At 34.1% G+C, this 19988-nt stretch overlaps 2 protein-coding genes across 2 annotated transcripts in view; one reads left to right on the top strand and one right to left on the bottom strand.

Annotated features, from left to right (window-relative positions):
• Positions 1-19988, top strand: part of LOC119070042 — a 162670-nt gene that overhangs the window by 95126 nt on the left and 47556 nt on the right. Inside the window, exon 7 of the mRNA XM_037174326.1 lies at positions 8854-8994. Within this exon, the coding sequence (XP_037030221.1) occupies positions 8854-8994 (141 nt within the window). The remainder of the gene's footprint in view (positions 1-8853; positions 8995-19988) is intronic.
• Positions 9820-19855, bottom strand: LOC119070049 (parkin coregulated gene protein homolog). Its single transcript, XM_037174340.1, has 6 exons — positions 19635-19855; positions 19463-19533; positions 15611-15787; positions 14410-14488; positions 11065-11176; positions 9820-10136 (listed from the first exon to the last, which is right to left on the bottom strand). Exons 1-6 carry the CDS (start codon positions 19680-19682, stop codon positions 9901-9903), a joined length of 723 nt encoding a protein of 240 aa, XP_037030235.1. The 5' UTR covers positions 19683-19855; the 3' UTR covers positions 9820-9900.

Here is a 19988-nt window from a genome sequence, read left to right on the forward strand (position 1 = left end):
TGCCAATAGTCTCTTTATAATACTGTGGCTAATGGCACCCGGTGCCAATAGTCTCTTTATTATACTGTGGCTAATGGCACCAGGTGCCAATAGTCTCTTTATTATACTAATGCTAATCGCACCCGGTGCCATTAGCCACAGTATTATAAAGAGACTATTGGCACCTGGTGCCATTAGCCACAGTATAATAAAGAGACTATTGGCACCCGGAAAAATTTAAATCTGAATAAAAAATCCGAATATTTTGAAAACTAAACTTTACACAATGCTAGGGAATCCATCTTTTTACAAAATGTAACGTAAGAGTAGTTTGTTCGATCTTAGGGAATTCGTCCTTTTACGAAATTTAACGTAAAGGCGGATCGTTCGATCCTAAGGAAAAAATCCTTTTACGAAATGTAACGTAAAGGTAGTTTGGTCGATCTTAGGGAACTCGTCCTTTTACGAAATTTAACGTAGAGGCGGATTGTTCGATCCTAAGGAATAAATCCTTTTACGAAATGTAACGTAAAGGTAGTTTGGTCGATCTTAGGGAACTCGTCCTTTTTACGAAATTTAACGTTCGGTCCTGAGGAATTCATCCTTTTACGAAATGTAACGTAAAGGAAGTTTGTTCGATCTTAGGGAATTCGTCCTTTTACGAAATTTAATGTAAAGGCGGATTGTTCGATCCTAAGGAATAAATCCTCTTACGAAATGTAATGTAAAGGTAGTTTGGTCGATCTTAGGGAACTCGTCCTTTTACAAAATTTAACGTAGAGGCGGATTGTTCGATCCTAAGGAAATAATCCTTTTACGAAATGTAACGTAAAGACGGGTTGTTCGATACTAGGGAATTAATCCCTTTACGACATATAACGCAAATGCGTTTTGTAGAATACTAGGGAATTCATCTTTCTACGAAATTTAACGTAAAGGCGGTTTGTTCAATCCTGAGGAATTATTCCTTTTACGAAATTTAACGTAAAGGTAGTTTCATCGATCTTAGGGAATTCATCGTATTGAGATATGTAATGTAAAGGCGGATGAATTCGTAAAAGGATGAATTCCTCAGGATCAAACAATCCGCCTTTACGTTAAATTTCGTAAAAGGACGAATTCCCTAAGATCGAACAAACTACCTTTACGTTACATTTTGTAAAACGATCAGTTCCTCAGGATCGAACAATCAGCCTTTACCTAACATTTTGTGAAAATATGAATTCCCTAGAATTGTGTACAAAACAAGTTTAATTTTCAAAATGTCCGGATTTTTTATTCCAATTTTAATGTTTCCGGGTGCCAATAGTCTTTTTATAATACTGTGGCTAATGGCACCGGGTGCCAATAGTCTCTTTATAATACTGGCACCGGGTGCGATTAGCATTAGTATAATAAAGAGACTATTGGCACCCGGTGCCATTAGCCACAGTATTATAAAAAGACAATTGGCACTTGGTGCCATTAGCCACAGTATTATAAAGAGACTATTGGCACCCGGTGCCAATAGTCTCTTCCTAAAGATATGTTTCAAATAAACAAGCGAATTGCGAATTTTTTCTCAATTATTTAAATTTTTCGCAATATCTATCGCCTTAAAAAAAACTTCGAGTAGTTGAACAGAAAGCAATTTAAATATCCAAATTCAACAGTTTTTTTATTATTAAATTAAATCCTGTTCCATAACCTGATTATGTGGGTGGATTCCGTTTATGTCTTAATTGATCTGTACAATATTGAATGTTCGAACTCAACTTACCCATATTCCCTTGTATAATTAAAAAAAAGTGTCAGTGATAATCCAATTATTAGCGACCGTGTCTTTGAAAACATTTATGTCAATGAGGCGATGTTTTTTTCCCTACCCCCATCCATTGTCATCACAATAAAATGTAAATATAAAAAAAATATATATTCATCAAACAACCATGCACCGTGTCACAAATGCACTCCATTAATGTTACATATTCCTCTCTGCCATGCCAAACAATGAATATAAATTTATGCGCTCCACTAAATAATGAAGCTTTTGATATTACATGCCGAAAAAGCTATCACAAAAATATTATAATTGGAGCGCGATTCATGTCAAACATGCGGTTTAGTGTTATTTAAAATAAAAAAAAAATTGTTGGAAATACTAAATTGGATAAAACCATATTTGCCGCGTACATACACACACACCCACTCAATAGGGAAAAAAATTGTATTAAATAGGATAAAACCGAAAGCCGATAAAATAATTCATCAAAAGCAAATCCATTTTGGTTTATCCTGTATATTACATTCCGGCATGCTAAATCGAACAGAGCACGCTACCGTTATATATGAATATGACATTAAATCTATGCCCATGGTTTGGCACATTTTGCAAAAAAAAATTGTTAGAGACTGTGTGCCAATTTTTATTATCAACATAATGTGAGGGCGATCACAAGGACAGACAGGTAATGCGAACGCAATTTTTCCGCTACAATTCTATGAAAATATTTCAAAAAAACATTTGCCATTCAATCTGATTGTGCATCACAACGTTCGTATCTTAGAAGAGACCACAAAACTTTCTGTTGAAGATTCTACGTTCATTCGTCGTTCTCTTCACCTATATATCCAAAGACCATAGGCAACGATTTTCAATTATAAGAAGATCTTTTACCTAAGAAGTACGCACAGGATTTTAGAAAGCCTTACTGTAGAAAATCCATAGATCCATCAATTTTTATCTTATCGTGAATAAGCCAGTTTTCTCGTCAGCTTTACATGTTTTGCGCGAAATTAAATTTGACCGTTTTTGTACACAAATAAAATGAAAATTCAAACACAAACTAGGAAAATGACAAGGATGGTCTTAGTCAAGTTAGAATATAATAACGAAAAAAAAAAAATTAAAAAATGTCTTCTCAAGTTTCAAGTTTTTTTTACTAAAGTACCTAAAGACACAGTTTCGTCCCGCTGATCTTAAAATTCACTCGTTCACTTCCACAAAATTGCTGTCAATTTTATGTGGAAACAGGACACTGGGGGATTTGTCAGTGAGTTTTTCTTTCTATATAAAAAACTGCATCTGTCTGTATACCTTGCAGTAATACCTTGAAATGGGGTGTACATTTTGGCGTTGAAATAATCAATTTTCGATGATGATAAATAACGTTGTCAAGAAACGTGAAAATAATGAAAGGACAATTCACGACGTAATTGCGCCGCAGAATTTTAATTTTGAATGGATTGCATCGCTTCCTTATGGAAAAGTTCACGAAATATGTCACACTATTTTACAGACTTTACGACACTTTTCGTCACGCGAAAATCTGATTCACAACTATATAATAATGAATAAATGCCTGATTCATAGCACTACTCCTTGTCCTAGCATTAAAAGCCATATGTCAGGTGTCAAAAAACCTCAAAATTTTGATATATGTGTGCGTGTTTTAACTCACACCAAGAAAGCATGACATACAAAGCCTTCAAATATTTTTTATGTTCATGCTAGGAGCAGTGCTATGCCTGACTTCAAATGATTTGGTAGTTGGTCCTACAATGTTCCCCAACGTTGTCACAGCTCTTCTGGTTATAAAAGTGATGCAACGTCGTAGTACGAATTTCCCTTTAATAGATTTTCCATTAAATTGATAAAAATAACTTCAACGTCAAAAATGGGTTGAATTTGTACGATTCGCTTTAAAAGTCACAGCTTTCCATTTTCATTAAAGTTTCAATTAGCCGTGGCCATTTACTGACGTAGAGTTTTTAGATGAATAGAATTTGAGATGTTAGATGTTCACAGAAATTCAAAAAAAAACCAAATCATTTTCTAATTTTAAAATTGAAATTCGAACAGACAACACAAATCAGAGAATAATCGATTTTGTTCTGGCATATAACTTTGACTTCATATTTATTATTTATGTGGATTAAACGAGTATCTTTGTAGTTTAAGAATATTCAGAAATGAGCCATGCATGCTCAGCAAACAGAATAGAATGTCAACCTCCAGGGTTGACTTCAAATATATCTCGTTTACACCTTGCTTTACCACACTTGGATTTAAAAAAAAAAAACAATACACTAGGGTGAAGAATGGCCAAACACAATTTGAGTCCAAATTCGAGTCCCCAAACAGGGGACAACGCTCCACCTAAGGAAGCGTTGCGTTAACGATAGAAATGGAAATCGACTAAAATACTTTTCAAAACGAACGTCATACTTTGCTGGTTTGTAAATTATGTGAAACCAAACTGTATTAGACAAACGTGGATATACCGTTTGCGTTTAGTAGCTCAGGTTTTGTTTGTCATTTGATCTACAGATGGTTGTTCTAATATAAGTTTCTTTAGTCATTTCTTCTCTACTTTGAATTCAAAATCTTGTCATTTCGAACGAGCGGTAGGTCGAATCAGGAGCTTTGTGCGCTTTAAAGTACATCAACTACAACTTTTAACCGATTTCTTAGGTTCAGAATGTATTTGGAAATATCCAAAGAATTTATGCCATTTTTACTGCGTTCCAAATAATCCGAATTTTCCGAAAATAATTTCAGAAGTAAATTGTCTTTGTTTTGTTTTTATTTCATTTCTCGGTCATTACCCACGTACAGGATTTTCAGCCGAATCGTAGTATATAGACATCAAAATAATGTTATAATCAAAACATATAAAAGTCTTGTCGTATAAGTATTCTTTCGTTTCCAATAAATGTATAACATTTTATAAGAGAAAATATTGTGGCAACAGCTTAGGATTTTCCCATCAATCATAGCTACAAAAAATAAAAAAAATTAAAAGAGAAAAACCAGCTAAATGAAAAATTTCATGGACGAATTATATTCTTTTTTGTAATGTGTTGTCGATGGTGAACGGTAAGGCAATATAATACGCAATATAGATAGATCGAATTGTGACGGACAAAATCTTTTTGACGAAACACTTTCTTCGAAATGAATAGACTGATTAATGTGTGTCTATTCCGCCATTTAGTCGATACTTATTGAATCATTTGACTGTTTGTGTATCAAAGTACAATAATTATTACATAAACAAAATCATCCACAAAATGTTGTTTTTGTCTTATCATTTGCAAAGGACACTATCAACCAAATATTGACCTTGGAAACTTAAAAGTTGGTTTGATACTTGCCGTGACAGTCGTTTCCTTAAATGATTTTTATGTTAACTAAGAACATTCTCGAATGGGGACGACGTTATCATCACTTTTCAAATCAAAATGTCAAGTCCAACGTTGTTTTCATTCCACTTGTTTTACCATCTAAAATTTCCGAAAATTTATATATATATTGTCCCACTCAGCCTTTTCACTCTTTACACAGACTGTTTATACGCTATGTTGAACAAATTACAGAGCCAATGTTTGCGTCCACTCTCAAGGAAGCATTGCTCCTAAATAAATAGAGGTAATATGCTGTCACACCTTATTTTGCCCGGTTATGGTTCTTAACATCATACGGCATATATTTACCGTTCATTAATTTATTCTATTTCAAAGTGCAGCAAGGCACACAGATTAATTGCCCTAATCAGCTAGCGATGCATTAAAATATGGAACATATAAAATTTATCTCTCCGCTTTTCGCTCTATCTCTCTGTTCTCGGCTCTAAGCTTGTCCTTCCCACATATGTTCCATGTAAACGCGTATGTACGGGTATATATGATATTGCCACCACGTCAAATATGTTTGCGATACATAAATTCTTTCTTGCCAGACGACGTAAAACAATTTACAATTTTACTTCAATTTTCCAGTAAGTAATACATGGATAATCGGAAATGACAGTGACAAAGTACTTTCATATTGTTATGTATCTCTTCTTAAAACCTGGGGATACAAATGCTAACGGTATAAACATTGTATTTATCTTGGGGTGTATCATGTGTAATGGGGTTTACCATACTGCATTGGCAGTTGCGACGATGTAGTTGTATATATATATTGAGTTAAAGTGTAACTCCTTGTTCTTGTATCCTTTAAATTAATGTGTTGCATGCAAGTCGTTAAGGGAAATAGTCTGCTATAGACCCCGTATATATATTATATATACATACCGAGATACTTGTACATTTACTGTTCGAAGGTATATATTTCCGAGGTTGGGGCTGTACTGCATGTTTTGTTTAGAAAGTAAAAGCAATGGGAAAACACGCAAATTAGGGATTATGTAGACAATGTTGAGTAAATATAATTTATTATTATTATTTATCGTTGGATGGATGGGCTTTCATTGTTGTCTGGCTGTAGGTGACTTTCTTGTGATTTTTTTGGGGTTTCCTTATTTCGATTTATTTAATAAATAAGTTTCTGACAACAAAGGACAAATCCAAGTTTGCAATTGCATTGCATTATACAAATAAAAGCACACTTTCACTTCCACTTCCCAACTCAGTATCTATATAATCGACTACACAAACTTTTACGATTTTCGTATACAGCCACAACGAAACACTATATAGAAAATTCCAAAGCGTTGATCTCTTGTTCAGACAAAACTATAATATGAATGTGTATACGACAGTTGTACTTCTCGTCAACTACTCCCTACACCCACAAGCACGCTTCGGTCAAACGTATAACATAGAAAAGGTCAACAAAAAGTTTTTTTTTTATTTCGTCGTCGAAATTGCTTTATACGTTAGTTTTAGCGACGACATAAAACGTAATTTATATGTTTATAGATTTTTTCACTCCTGTGTGTCCTCTGACCGTGTGTGGTACACAGTCTCTTCTGTATGATATCTCGATAAATTGCAATTCATTCTTTTGCCCTATTTTATTTTTTGTTGTAAAAATTGACTGGTAACTGAAAAATTATTCAAATGCAATCACTGTTTGAGTTCAAAGAGAATATTTTTGTTGCATTTTTTCTACTTTTACACTCACGCTGCAACATTGTACGGCATTATGGGATTACGGATGAGTCGCAATTCGTGAGTTAATGATGTATGGTAATGCTTAACAACATCAACAGAACAGTGTCGGTGTGGAGGACGCTTCACTTTGCTCAAACTCCTTGTAAATGGAATATTAATTGATTATTGAAAGGAAAAAGATAATAAATTCCGGAGAATGTCCTTAAAATCCTCTGTTATTAGTATTTACGTTCCTTTAGGCACCAAGAATCTTATAACAGTAGCTTATCACACTAGATATCAGATTGATAAACCACGAGCAAGGTCGACTAGTGGTACATCCAACATTATATGTCAAAAATGAACGGTATCCACGCAAAATATAAATACCAAAATTATTACGTTGAAAAGCTATCAGAAATCGTATCAGCACACAGCTTGCATTCTGTTGGGTCGTATTCGTACAATATGCCGCCGATTCTTTTCCGAATTCCAATAAAAGAAACAGCAACAACATCAACAAATTCTTTTGTAATATCTTCAAGCCATCGTCTGCACACAAACAAACTTACGTAATACGATAATTTCCGTTTTAATGCTTAACATATTTCAATGGCATCAAAATGTAATGTGGTTAACGGGTGTTATTGTCGATATTCAGCCACGGATGGGAACTAAGAATTCGATTTTGGTAGAGATAAAATTTACAAATTTTGTGTCCTGTTTCACAGAAAATTGCTTGTATGCAATGTGTTATTGATTGCTCTACGAAACCTAGAAATTGAACGCGTCAAACTTTTATGATGAAAAATAGCAACAACAAAAAAATCTTTGGAAATGATGGCCCCGTCGAAACCGTCAACTATCTGCCTCCAGTTAATGTCTGTAATGGGGTATGGGAGTATTAATCATATTTTACTGGGCTAGCGGTGGCTCAAGGTAATCTTTTGTTAAAAGTTCCTGAACTCGTTTGAAACTCCTTACAAAAAAAAATTGTTGAAGTTCTGTGCCTTTCAATCAATGTTGTAGAAGTAAAGTTAAAAACCATGGATATACGCACTAAAAATGACACAAAACTTTTTGACATGCTACCTTAGTGTATCTGTATTAAGTCATGATATACATTACAAGTTCAGCAGAAACAAAAACCGATGAAGAATGATGCCGTGTGTTTTCTGAAGGCTGCAACTCTCAGACCCGGCAAAGTACACATTTTCAAACAATTACGTAAATTACTTCAATCACTAAGCACCCAGTAAATGAGAAACTGCTTCATGTTAATGAAGAACCGACTCATGTCAATGAAGTAATGACTCATTTTCCGGGAGCGTAGTGAGTAAAACGTATTAATCCAAACAGTAAGCACAATACGAAGAATGTAACAAATCGCTGCTACGTTAGCTTTGAACGAATCTATTATAGTACTATTCTTTTATACTGCTTCTAATTTTGAGGAATATTAGACAGTCCTTAGTCCTTCCTACGGGGCTAAACACATCAACACAAATATCTCACTATTTTCGCATATTATTTGTCCCGGTCTTTTGTATCGATTTAAATTTGTTGTAGTAAGCAGCACAGCCTTAAAATGATGCTACCCAAAAAATTGATAATGACTTTTGAATTTATCTTCATTTACAAAGATTATTTCTAAGTAAATCTTGAGTGCCTAATGTCAATGTTGAAAAAAAATTAAATGACAAAACGCGAACGTCATGACCACTTAACCTTTGCTATAAGGTTGTTGTAAAAAACCATTTTTTTTTTCTTTTCGTTAAACTAAAACCCCAATCTCAACGACAAATCTTCGCTATTTGTCAGTGAGCATTAAACTACAAATTTTAAAAAAAAATATTAAAAATGGAAGTCATAAAAAAGCATAACTTTAAATAATAAAAAGGATGGAAGAACAACATTAAAATGCCGGCTTATGCAAGGGATAAAATAGGATATTAGCTTCCATAAACGTGACATGATTTTATTTTTGTTTTTCTTTTTTGTTTCTCTTTACAGATTTCAATGGAGACGGTAAACCGGATAATATAACGTTTATGATAAAACGAATCAAGGTACATAACGCGAATGCTTTGAAAGATCCTAGCTATCGTTTTCCTGGAAACTATGGCGTAGAGAAATTTTTGGAATTATTTTCAGGTAAGTTCTGCTATTAATTGGGTCAATATTCTAATCTTTAAAATATTGGTGTTTTTCTCACTCGTTTTTATTATATTGTTCGGAGAGAGCAGTTTTCACTGTCCTTTTAACTCTATGGTTAACGATAGACCAAAAGTGTTGTATTGTTGCATTTTGTTGTATTTTAGTACAAACATTTTTGAAATTGTTGTTTTAAAACAACACGTTTCCAAAGGGTATGGTGAGTAAGGGCTAAACGTCATCACTAGGTTCACGTCTCTCCGTATTCGAAATTTCAAAAAGACGTTACCAGTGAGTAAGCGGGGTGACATGCGATCCTAGTTTTAAAAACGAAATGTCCGTCACTCGTTTACTAACCGTTTTCAAAAAAACAACAATGAAAACTGTTTTTTCTTTCCGTTATTGTAGCGTACACGGTGAGTGAACGGAGTGAAGTGCGTATTAAGCCTTAAAGTCTCCGAGAGTCGTTTAGTTCGCCTAACAGATGATTAAATGACGTAAGTTCGAGAAGGTCATTTGTCTTCGATAAGTTTGTTCTTTCAAAAAATGAAATAAAATGAGCCGCAGACTTCCACTAACTAAAAATCATTTAAGACGAACAACATGGAGATGATTTATGACTTGCACACCATTGTTGTTCACCACCCATATTCTAATGAATTTTAATGCAATTTCCTTTAAAGCTGAAAATAAATAAAAGAAAAATTCAACTCATACAAAGTGACACGACTTCAGGGAATTTTTCGAATTTACCATTTGAATTCCATAAAACCACAGACCACAAAAAAAATTATTCACACAATCTACATAGCAAAGCGAGCATAATGAGACTAACTTAATTTATATTTGGACATTGGATCCACACTAAGAATTTACAGTTTCCGAGTTTTTCTAGTTGGGAATATTTTAGTTCTTTTTGATTACACTTTCATACGTCGGCACCATATATTTGATATTTAAGTATGCGTATGGGCCACCCGTTCTCTCCAACAGCTGAAGCGTCTTTTCGACCATGTCTCCGGCATGTCCAGTTCGGTTGAAATCAATTTTGTCTCCAATATTTACATTTACTTCTCGCATTAGATTGAATATAGGTAGGATCTGACGATAATATGGAACTAATGCTTGACCAACAGCCGGTGCTGAAACAGAAAAGAACAACAAGAAAATCGGATACGATTAAAGCCGAATAAAGTTTTGTAGGCAACATTTGTTTGTTCGAAATGTGTAAGAAGTTGTATCCAAATGTGGGCAGACACAACTTTCATCTAAGACTTGCAAGAGCCATTCATGAAGAACGTCGATATGATTATCGATAATATTACTTCTTCACTTCTTTCACGTATACTTGACGTGTCCCACCTTCCACCTGCCATGGCCCTCAGGCCTCGTCACCGTTCTAAACCATGAACAAAAAACAATTATTTTTCCCCACTCTACCAGTAACTTTTCCCCGTTCTATGATTGTTTCAATTTATAGTTTTCCTGCACTATCCTGAAGTATAAATTAATTGACGGACGATTCAATTTGTGGTTAGTTAAAAGCCGGAATACACAGATTCAGAGTATCCTCAAACCAGAAAACAAATTGTAAAAGTTGGAGAAAATTGACATTGAAATGCAAATGGACATTTTTGTCCGAAGGCGTTTTCTGTAGGATTCAGTGCAATGTATATGGTTTGTAGAAAAGAAAAGCAATTTTATGTTGTTCGTAATTGTCCGTAGGGATGTGTCTCTGTAGTAGGCATCTGTTTCTTCAATGTGTCTTCATTAGTAGTCCCATTGTGCTACACATACGTTACACTTACAGAGCTGATTTCGTTGTTGAGCAAGAGAAAATAATCTCAGTAGCTAGGGGAAGTGGTGACAAAATGAAAACTTTCAAAGAAAACAGAATCGTACACATATCCATCTGCAGCTTTCCATAAAGCTTTGCTATCACAAAATTAATTATTTGAAGAATGTTGAAAAATTGTCTGTGAATGTATTGTATTGTATGGACAATAACGAAATCCGTGATAAATTATGTGATTGGTGGATAGGTGAACACTATCACTTCAAATAACTTACATGTGGTAATAAGCTCTTGAATTGCCTGTAATGTTGCAACAACTATGTCTGGATCTCTTGTGTTCAGCGCTCTCTTAATTGGGAATATTAGTTGCGGTACCACTGGTAGAACCTGCATTGAAAGAAAAACCCATATATTAAGCTGTTAACCTATAAATGATCATAAATGTCCTTGGAAAGTGCATGGCCTGTTTTTCGGTGGTAGATGATCCTTTGGGAAATCTGTGATAGACTTTTTTAACCAATTTAAGCTTGATAAGACCGAGCTTAAAAATGTGTCCGAGCTAATTTTGACATATAATAGCTCAGCATATTTACAGTTGAAAAATTTATATTTTTTGTTGTTGTTTGACGACGATTGCTATATTCGATTTGTTTTTAGTTTAAGAAATGTCTAAGTGATAGATGGATACGCTGTGTATATGAGCAACCTTTGTTACAAGGGCAGCACCTTTATTATTTTAATAAATCTTTTCTTCAGGATTAATGAAAATTTCCAATTTTATTTTGAATAAATTTTGGAATAAAAGTCTTTACGAAAGTCGTAATGTATGTAAGTTGGTAGCGAGTAGTATACTTCTTTGCGCGAAAAAAAATCGTGCAAACTTTTCAATTTTAGGGAAATTTTATCGCTCCTTAAAAGTGCAACCAGAAACATTAATGAAAATCCATCTAAAACAAAGTTTTATTCTTCTCGTTCCACGTTTTTTCCATTTCGTGTACATGCATTTCCTTTTGCACTGAAGTACTTTTCCGATTTTCACCGCAAATTTTATGCCCACAACAACATACTCTCATTTCAGTTTTAATATTTGCGCTGGGGTTATGCTTTTCCATTTCCATCGCCACATATTTTCGTATAAAGAGCGTTTGACCTCGTCCATGCCATGCACTTGGTAGTGTATATACAATACTATCCCGAAGACTAAACCATTTTACGAACGATTATGTGCTTTGCTCAGTAAAACCGTCTTCTTAGTGTTTTTAGCAATGGAATTAACTTTCTGTGTGTTGATACATTCATTTTCTTGATTAAACGATATGCTGCACATTATATGCATGAATGCATGAAGTTTCCGGAAGTTTTCTTCCGACAAACAGAATAAGATCGAACGAGCCTGATGATTTGGAAAACTTGTTCGACCGAATGAAGTCCCAATTGTAGTATTTCAAGATATTTCCATTAAAATGGAACTTTATGTACAGTTAGCGGTTAGCCCTAACCAAATTTATGCCGCAATTTAGCAATTTATGCTTCTCAGCTGGTCCAATCTCACTGTCCTATACGTGTTCATACAGTACCACTACCACGCAGACGTTTGCTATTATTTACCTCATATCAACATGCATTGAGGTTGTATGAGTGGACCAGCTGAAAAACAGCTGAAGCAATTGCGTCACAAATTCGGTTGGGATTAACTGCAACGAATTTCAGCATTTATACAATTTTAGAGGGCAAGGATCGGAGCACCATTGGTGGGCTAACAAGCAATCAGCCTAGATAATTATAATTTTCGTAAGTAGTTAGAATTAGGAATTCGTGTGGTTCAGTACGTGATACTGATGAAAAACAAAATCTCTGTAATTCAGATTGTATTCTTTGTCTAGGAAGGCAAAATGGACTGCACTGCACAATTTTTTTCGCTACCATTGCAATGCAGTGCACCTTAAGGAGTTAGTCGATATGAACAGTGTGTACTTCGTTGTGGATGTTTTTTGTTTAGCAAAATACACTACAGTTTATTGTGTTCTTATCGCACAGCATGAAGAAAAAGATCAATTCTAGACCCATTCTTTTGAGAACGCTGATCCATTGCGAACGCTGCTTTGCGTGACAAATTTTGAAAGAGGTACACGATTTTGTTTGACCCGCATATACTTTGTGACATTGCATTGAAATCCCATCATACCATCAAAGTAAAAATATCCATAGAATTATATGAGTTATTTTACTCGCGAACCGGAGGGGTACAGCGAGTGTTTGCAAAAATTCTACAAAACTGAAAATAAATTTGAGATGTGCTGTGTAGTGTTTTGCTGCAGCTTAATTGGCTAACAAACACAGACTTCTTCTATAGTACCTTTGCCACGCTGATGCTTTTTATTGTGGATGTTCACGTTCACCCACATCGTCAACGGTAACAAGGAAAATATGTGTAGCTTATTGTTGGGTTACTATACAAAAACGTGTTAGCGGATTGCTTAGATCAGCTGGTATTAATCCGTCTTTATTATAAATATTATTCCAAGTCGACGATAGTGAACAACAAATCGATGGAAACAAATATCTTTACGACTATCTGCTGTTCGCTGGAAAAGTTTGAAAGAGGAGATCATATGAGCGTTAAAATTAAATTAAATGAACGTTAAAGATTCTGTAATTTTTCAATTTACTGAAAATACCTGTAGGGGTGTTTACATTTACATCAAAGGGAAATAATAATAAAGTTAATGCCAGGGAGCAGGAACATTCTAATAACTTTATGAAGTGTATTTATATGTCGAATGATTCGATGTAAAACTCATTAAAGAAACAAAAAAAAACGTAAAGAAGGGATGGTATATTGTTGCGGGAATACATTTCGAGAATTCATTTTTGTTCCAATTCAATGAAAAATGCATATTGCCCGAAACAATTTTTTTTTCATTTCGAATAGTTTTCCAATAAAGCACATCGTTAAAGCAAAAAAACATCGGTTGCCAACATTTTCGCTTTGCTATTGTAGGTATAATAACAACAAATTGTTATTTTTTTTCTGTTCGATTTGTACTTCAAACGTAACCCGCACAATATTGCGAATCAGTTCTCGTTTAATAGGTTTTTTAATCGATTAAAAAAAGCTATATCGCGACAGCATTGTGAATTCCAAATTTAAAAGAATGAAACGAAGTCTTAACCTTCGCAGATTTGTAACGTTGAGAATTTTAGGCAAAATTACTTCTCATCATTGGTCCACTGATGACGTCTCCTTAACTTGCCCTGTCTAACATTCAAAATTCGAATCAGCTCACACATTCATCACACAATCGTACAAGCATAAACGCCGCTTATAATGACACAATCAATCTAATTTTCCAACCTGTTAACATATTTTGTCAGCTGAGTTTGTGATTATATTTTAAATTGGTTTCCGTTATACAAAAGTTTTGTGCTCGTTAATCATTTGGGTAAATTGCTGTTTAGCTGATGGGAATGCTTTTCATCAAACGTATTTATTTCGTATAATCATCAAATCCAATACATACCCATTAGAGTTGAAACTCCCAAGAGAACAATTTAAGTAAAATTAAAACTAATATTCCCGAGTACCATATACATACCATATAAAATACAATTACAATTACCTTATCACCACCAACCACCAGCATTTCATGAATGCCACTGCGTGCAAATAATTTATACGGCAAAACTGATTCGGCTAAGCTGTAAAATTGAAATGGCATGTAATTCAACAATAAAATGAACAAAAGAAATTCAACTCTCTTATTATATGTGTATGTTAAATGGCGTTCGGGTTGCACTTTATTGTGAAACACACAACTCTCTCTACTTGCGATATGATATATTTTTCCATAAAATGAATTTTAATAACAATGATGAAGATTACACAGAACTTTGGAATGTACAGGATCAGGTCATTGAATGAACAGTTTCAGTTTGTGTCATTTACAGAAATATGAAATGTCCTCGGTTGAAGATAAAATATGTCATGCACCAACAGAGACGCTGAAGGGCAAATAAAAATAGTATAATGCCAGAATGGATATTTTAAATTCTATTGGAGAAGGGTAAACAAAAGAAAAAGTCGAATTATAATTTGCTTGTATACGTTATTCCGGCCATTGATTGAAATTGGAATTCTTGGAATGAACAGGGAAATGTTTACGCAAGGCACATAAATCTTAAATTGATTGCTCGTGCACGGTCACTGCGTGTAGCTGTAAATTGCAAAATTGCAATTTATCTCGATTTCTTACCAATTAGTAAAAGGAGTACTAGTCTCTAGAGTCGTCACAATTCCATCATTCTATGGAGCATCGAAGACTTGAAATTCGATTTGCAAATTTTATTTTCTACGAAAAAGAGGCCATTCATAAATGACGTCCAACGCCTAAGTTTTTAGTCCACTGTCCCCTGCGTTCTATGTGTCATATGATAGTTAACAATTGATTGACTCCTCAAGGATAAGTCGTCACTTTTGCATGGTTTCAAATGTAGATATAGTGGAAAGGTCATGTAATTCAGATGCGCTTTAGTTCGATGCTAGTGACACCTTCTTTTAAAATGGTTGACCCTATTATCCCTATCTGAAAACCGATGGTCCAAGCTTCTTTGCAACTTGTGGTTCTTAATGACAGGAAAAGATGGCCGTTGTCTTGAACTTTCATGCTGCTGCGTATCTGATTCGGTTATGTATGGCAGTACCTCCCCACTACCTTGGTTCTAAATCACTGTTCTCTCCTTAGATTGTAATCCGACAATCCGACCGTAAACAGCATCGTTTCGAAAATTCATGAAAGAAAATTACAAAAAAGAGAAACTTACCCATCGAAGAAAAGCGGAAGATAAATGGAATAATCTAATTTGTGGAGAGGTACCACCCAATCGATTGGCTCAGAAAGCTTGCCATCTCTTATTTTCCGTTCGATGGGAATGTCACCTCGTTGAAAATATTTCCGGAACAGGGTTCGTTTGACGGGACGTTTACTAAAAACATTTAATCTGAAAAAGAAAAGGGAAGAAAATAGAATGGAATGAATGCTGTGCACACGACTTCTTTTTTTTTCAATGTTAAACGACGTTAAAAATACAATAAACCAGAAAGAAAGAAATTCGCAAAAGTCCTTTTAATATTACAACGAAATCCCAAGATACTTTTAATTAAAATTATTTTAATTAAGAGTTGAAAGCATTGTTTTCTTTCTCTGTTTCTCGTTCAGCAGTTTCGTGTGTATCCTGAAAATTGTTTCGTGAGTTAATTAGTGTAATGCATTTCTTGTGTTTTGATATAACATTATTTTTTTGTTTGTTTACTGTGTTACATTTTTAGCTTGCACCGAATGCTGTCTTCTTTATTATGCTAACTATTACTGTACGTCTACACGTGCAGCTATTTCAGCAGTCGGAGTCTTTTTTTCAACACACAAATTTGCATAAATAGAACCACACAAGGCTTACACATCAATTTCTTCTTCTTTTACCTTCGTTTTATATGTGTAGTACAACCAGCCGAATTTCATAGAAAACACAAAGAAAATCATCTCTTTTGAATGTGAACTTTCTATTCCGAAATGTTAAACAGAGCAAAAAAAATATACCAAAAAATGAATAAGAAAAAACGGAGAATTGCTCAGAATCATTAGGTATTGCGTTGCGACTGACTACGAAATTCAGCAAAAACGAATAAGAACTCTTTGCAGTGAAATTGACTTCTTTGGTGTGTGTTAGCTATGCATAGTTAAGTTAAGCATACATTATGTTATTAAATTCTGAGCTACCACACCAAATTATGTGTATATGGAAATGAACACCATTTAGAACTCCATGCTAGAAATTCGGTTTATGTATAATCAAAGCACAAATGGGAGACTCGCACATAAATAAAATATTTAATAAAATAGTTGAATAACAGGCAGCATCCTTTTGCACCTTGGAACATGCATTAATATGCATCATTCTGTTCATAAATAACAGACTAATTAGTGTAAAAAGTAAGCACAGCACATCCGTCCTGAATGATTTAAAGTGTTCTGAGAAATGCTTATCATTACGACCAAAGAAAAATGACTGAAATAGTATATACGCCAATATTTGAAATGTTGATTTTTTCTGTACCAGTGCGGAACAATATTACATTTCGAGTTACAAAATATGTCGTATTGTTTCCTCGGTTGCAGCAATACGTTTCATGTATTCTTCGAAAAGAATAAAACCGACAGACATTTTCGTTTTATCCCAGTTCCCCATATATTTCTATAAGTTCACACATTCAGCAGGCATCGGGGATAAAGTTTTGTTTTTATTTATACAAAAAAAAGACTCATTTTCGGTGCCGTTGAACTTATCACTTAATCGAGTATTTCTAAAACACAGGCACTCCGTTCTACTTAATCATAATCTCGAATCCCACGAGGTGTTTCCTCAACACCCGATTTAATATGGTTGTGTGGGATGGTGTGCTTGCTGTATTATAAATCGTGTGATACATTAGGCCAATGAATTGGTAATGTATTTCGACTTTAAATTAGTTTAAAAGTAATTTGAATATAGCTCCCCGGAGGAGAGGATATGAAATGTCTGGTAAATTAATTGATTTACTCCACAATCAACAAACAATAGAGCATAGGCTTACAGTCTGTTCTCCAATATACTTTGAGTTTGACCGGGTCTTGAGTGAATATCCGCTAGACAAAAAAGAACGAATAGAACCATGAACACACAGAGACCACTACAACTTTCAGTAATGTATTCGTCCTTTATAATACCACATAAGAGTTTTTCTTCATCAGAAAAAGTCCTATTTCCTTTGACCATTCACATAATTCTTTTCCAATGTAACTTCTAATTCCAGTAAGTAAAGAACGATAAACCTAATACGTGATTTCTTTCAAATGATTCCTACGGAATAGAGAATTGGAAGGGGTTTTATAGGACATATATTGACATACCACAACATAAGATGGAAAACTTCTTCGTCTTCCGTTTTTTTCTTATCTTTTTTTTATCCCATAAAATATATTTATAAATACTTTACGAGGACAGGGACGGGATTTTTGTTCTTCATATACTTTCTTTACACTTGCTGGATGTTGTAAGATATTCCACAGAAAATTCCTTGTAACATTTGAAAGGGAAAATTATGTTCTATTGTCTTTTGTGTATCATAAAGTTTATGCGATAGGAAGAATTTCAATTAAGTCAGTGCTATGTTTTCCGACGCAAAATTGTTGCAATTTTATGCTACGTATTTTATGTACGTAGAGAGATAACTAAAATAACGTGAAACAGATTCCTTTGTAAAGGAAATCCATAAAGCTTGGAACAAATTCCAGGCTCATTTTAGAAAAATCCTTGGTAATATTTGAAATAGTAGGATTTTTCGGAACGTTAGATTTTGGAAACATTCATATGCAGCAAATAGGGTAGATATTTAATGGAACAATTATGTTAGTGAAATTAATGCCAGATTTTTCTGGAAACTACGGATTTTGTATTGTTATTAATTTATGAGAATCGCGCTTGAAATACTTTGTCGAATTTTCCATTAAATTTTAGAAAAAAAATTATTCTAGCTCGCAAAAGCTACATTCTTCGATCTTAGAGAGACAGGAATAGTGCATTACGTCATTGTTTGGAGATTTTTATTTTACCGATATAATCCCTCGTGGTAAAATGACAATCTTCAAACAATTACGTAAGTACTTGAGAATCCCTGAGAAAGTGAAAATTATCGCAAGTATCAACGGTGTTGCCCCTTGCGGAAATTTTATTTTCGCAGGGTGCTGCAAGTAAAAACATTTGCAATAAGTTACACAGATAAAAGTTGTCAATGAGTAATATGCATCAGCAAGTGGTAATCATGATTATGACAATCAATAATCCATATGTTATAACAACGACCAAAGTATTCCTTGAAGGTAAGAAGTCAACACCATGTAAAACTAATGAAGTACAAAACCTACTTTAAACAACAGACGTGACAAATTTAGATATACATATTTTAAGTCGTCCATAAGGTTGTTGAAAGATATTTTGCAAGATTGTTAGGAATACTAAATCTCCTTGAAAGATCCCAAACTTTTTTTTTCAATTTTGGGGGCCACTATAAAAACCAAATGGAACTAAAAAAAATTATGTTGTGTGAGTTGTTGTGGTTTGCACAGAAAGATTGTTTAACAAATGAAAATCTAAATTTTTTGTTTTGGTATTGCGTTCTTGTTGCGAGCTCGTGCCTAATCAAAATTCAGAAAATCAAAATCTATATCTTCATTTGTTAAACGAAATTCTTGTGAAATCAATGATAAACCACAACAACTTCCAAATTAGAAAACATGTCGAATTTCACTTTTCCCTGTAGAACAATATTTAACCTTAAACCAGCTGTCGCTTGAGCGAATTTCAACTAACCAGCATTTACCCCTCGTGCTATCAATGCTTGCATTTCGTAAAAATATAAAAATATTCAGTCAATTTTGTTATGAACACAAAATGAACACAATTTAGATACGATACTTGTCTGACACATACAGCTCACTTAAGCCATTCGTGTATACCGTCAAAATCGATCATATAAAGCTCATAAAGCTCGACCATTATTTCGTCTTTACCTCGCTCTCCCGTACAAAATATATTTTACATACGACGCTATAAAGTTGGCTAAATGTTCATTTTTGTTACCTTGGAGGTGAAACGACTCTGGTGTTTTGCTGCAAGGATTGTTGAGAGAACGGTGCAACCGGTCGGTTTTTCTACATTAAAAAATAAATATTTTTTTAGATGCCAAAAAACACATTAAACTTCGAATCTAAAAATCAAACTACAGAAAAAAAAAGTAAATAAAAAACCGTACTTTTTTATCCGTCCCTAGGGAAATACGAAACTCCTTTACTGTTGCCATAATCGCTATGTGTAAAATATATATAATCAAACCGAACCGATAAAAAAGTATTATTTATTTTGATGAGAAGTTAAATGTAAATTTTGCAATAAAAAACTTTTAAATAAATTTTTAGCGAGAGACTCCAACGAATTTTAAATGGGACAATGTTTCAGCAAGGCACACTTGCATATCAAATGGAATCTGTTAAATGCGTCTACTAAGTCCGCTCTGGCTTTATTTTTTGTTGAATTAATTTTTTACATTAAAATGTAAAGTCTGAGAGAAATGTACCTCACTGATGTACTGTAACCGTTTTCGGTAAAT

Source organism: Bradysia coprophila (assembly GCF_014529535.1).
Source record: "Bradysia coprophila strain Holo2 chromosome X unlocalized genomic scaffold, BU_Bcop_v1 contig_45, whole genome shotgun sequence".
Classification (NCBI taxonomy): domain Eukaryota; kingdom Metazoa; phylum Arthropoda; class Insecta; order Diptera; family Sciaridae; genus Bradysia; species Bradysia coprophila.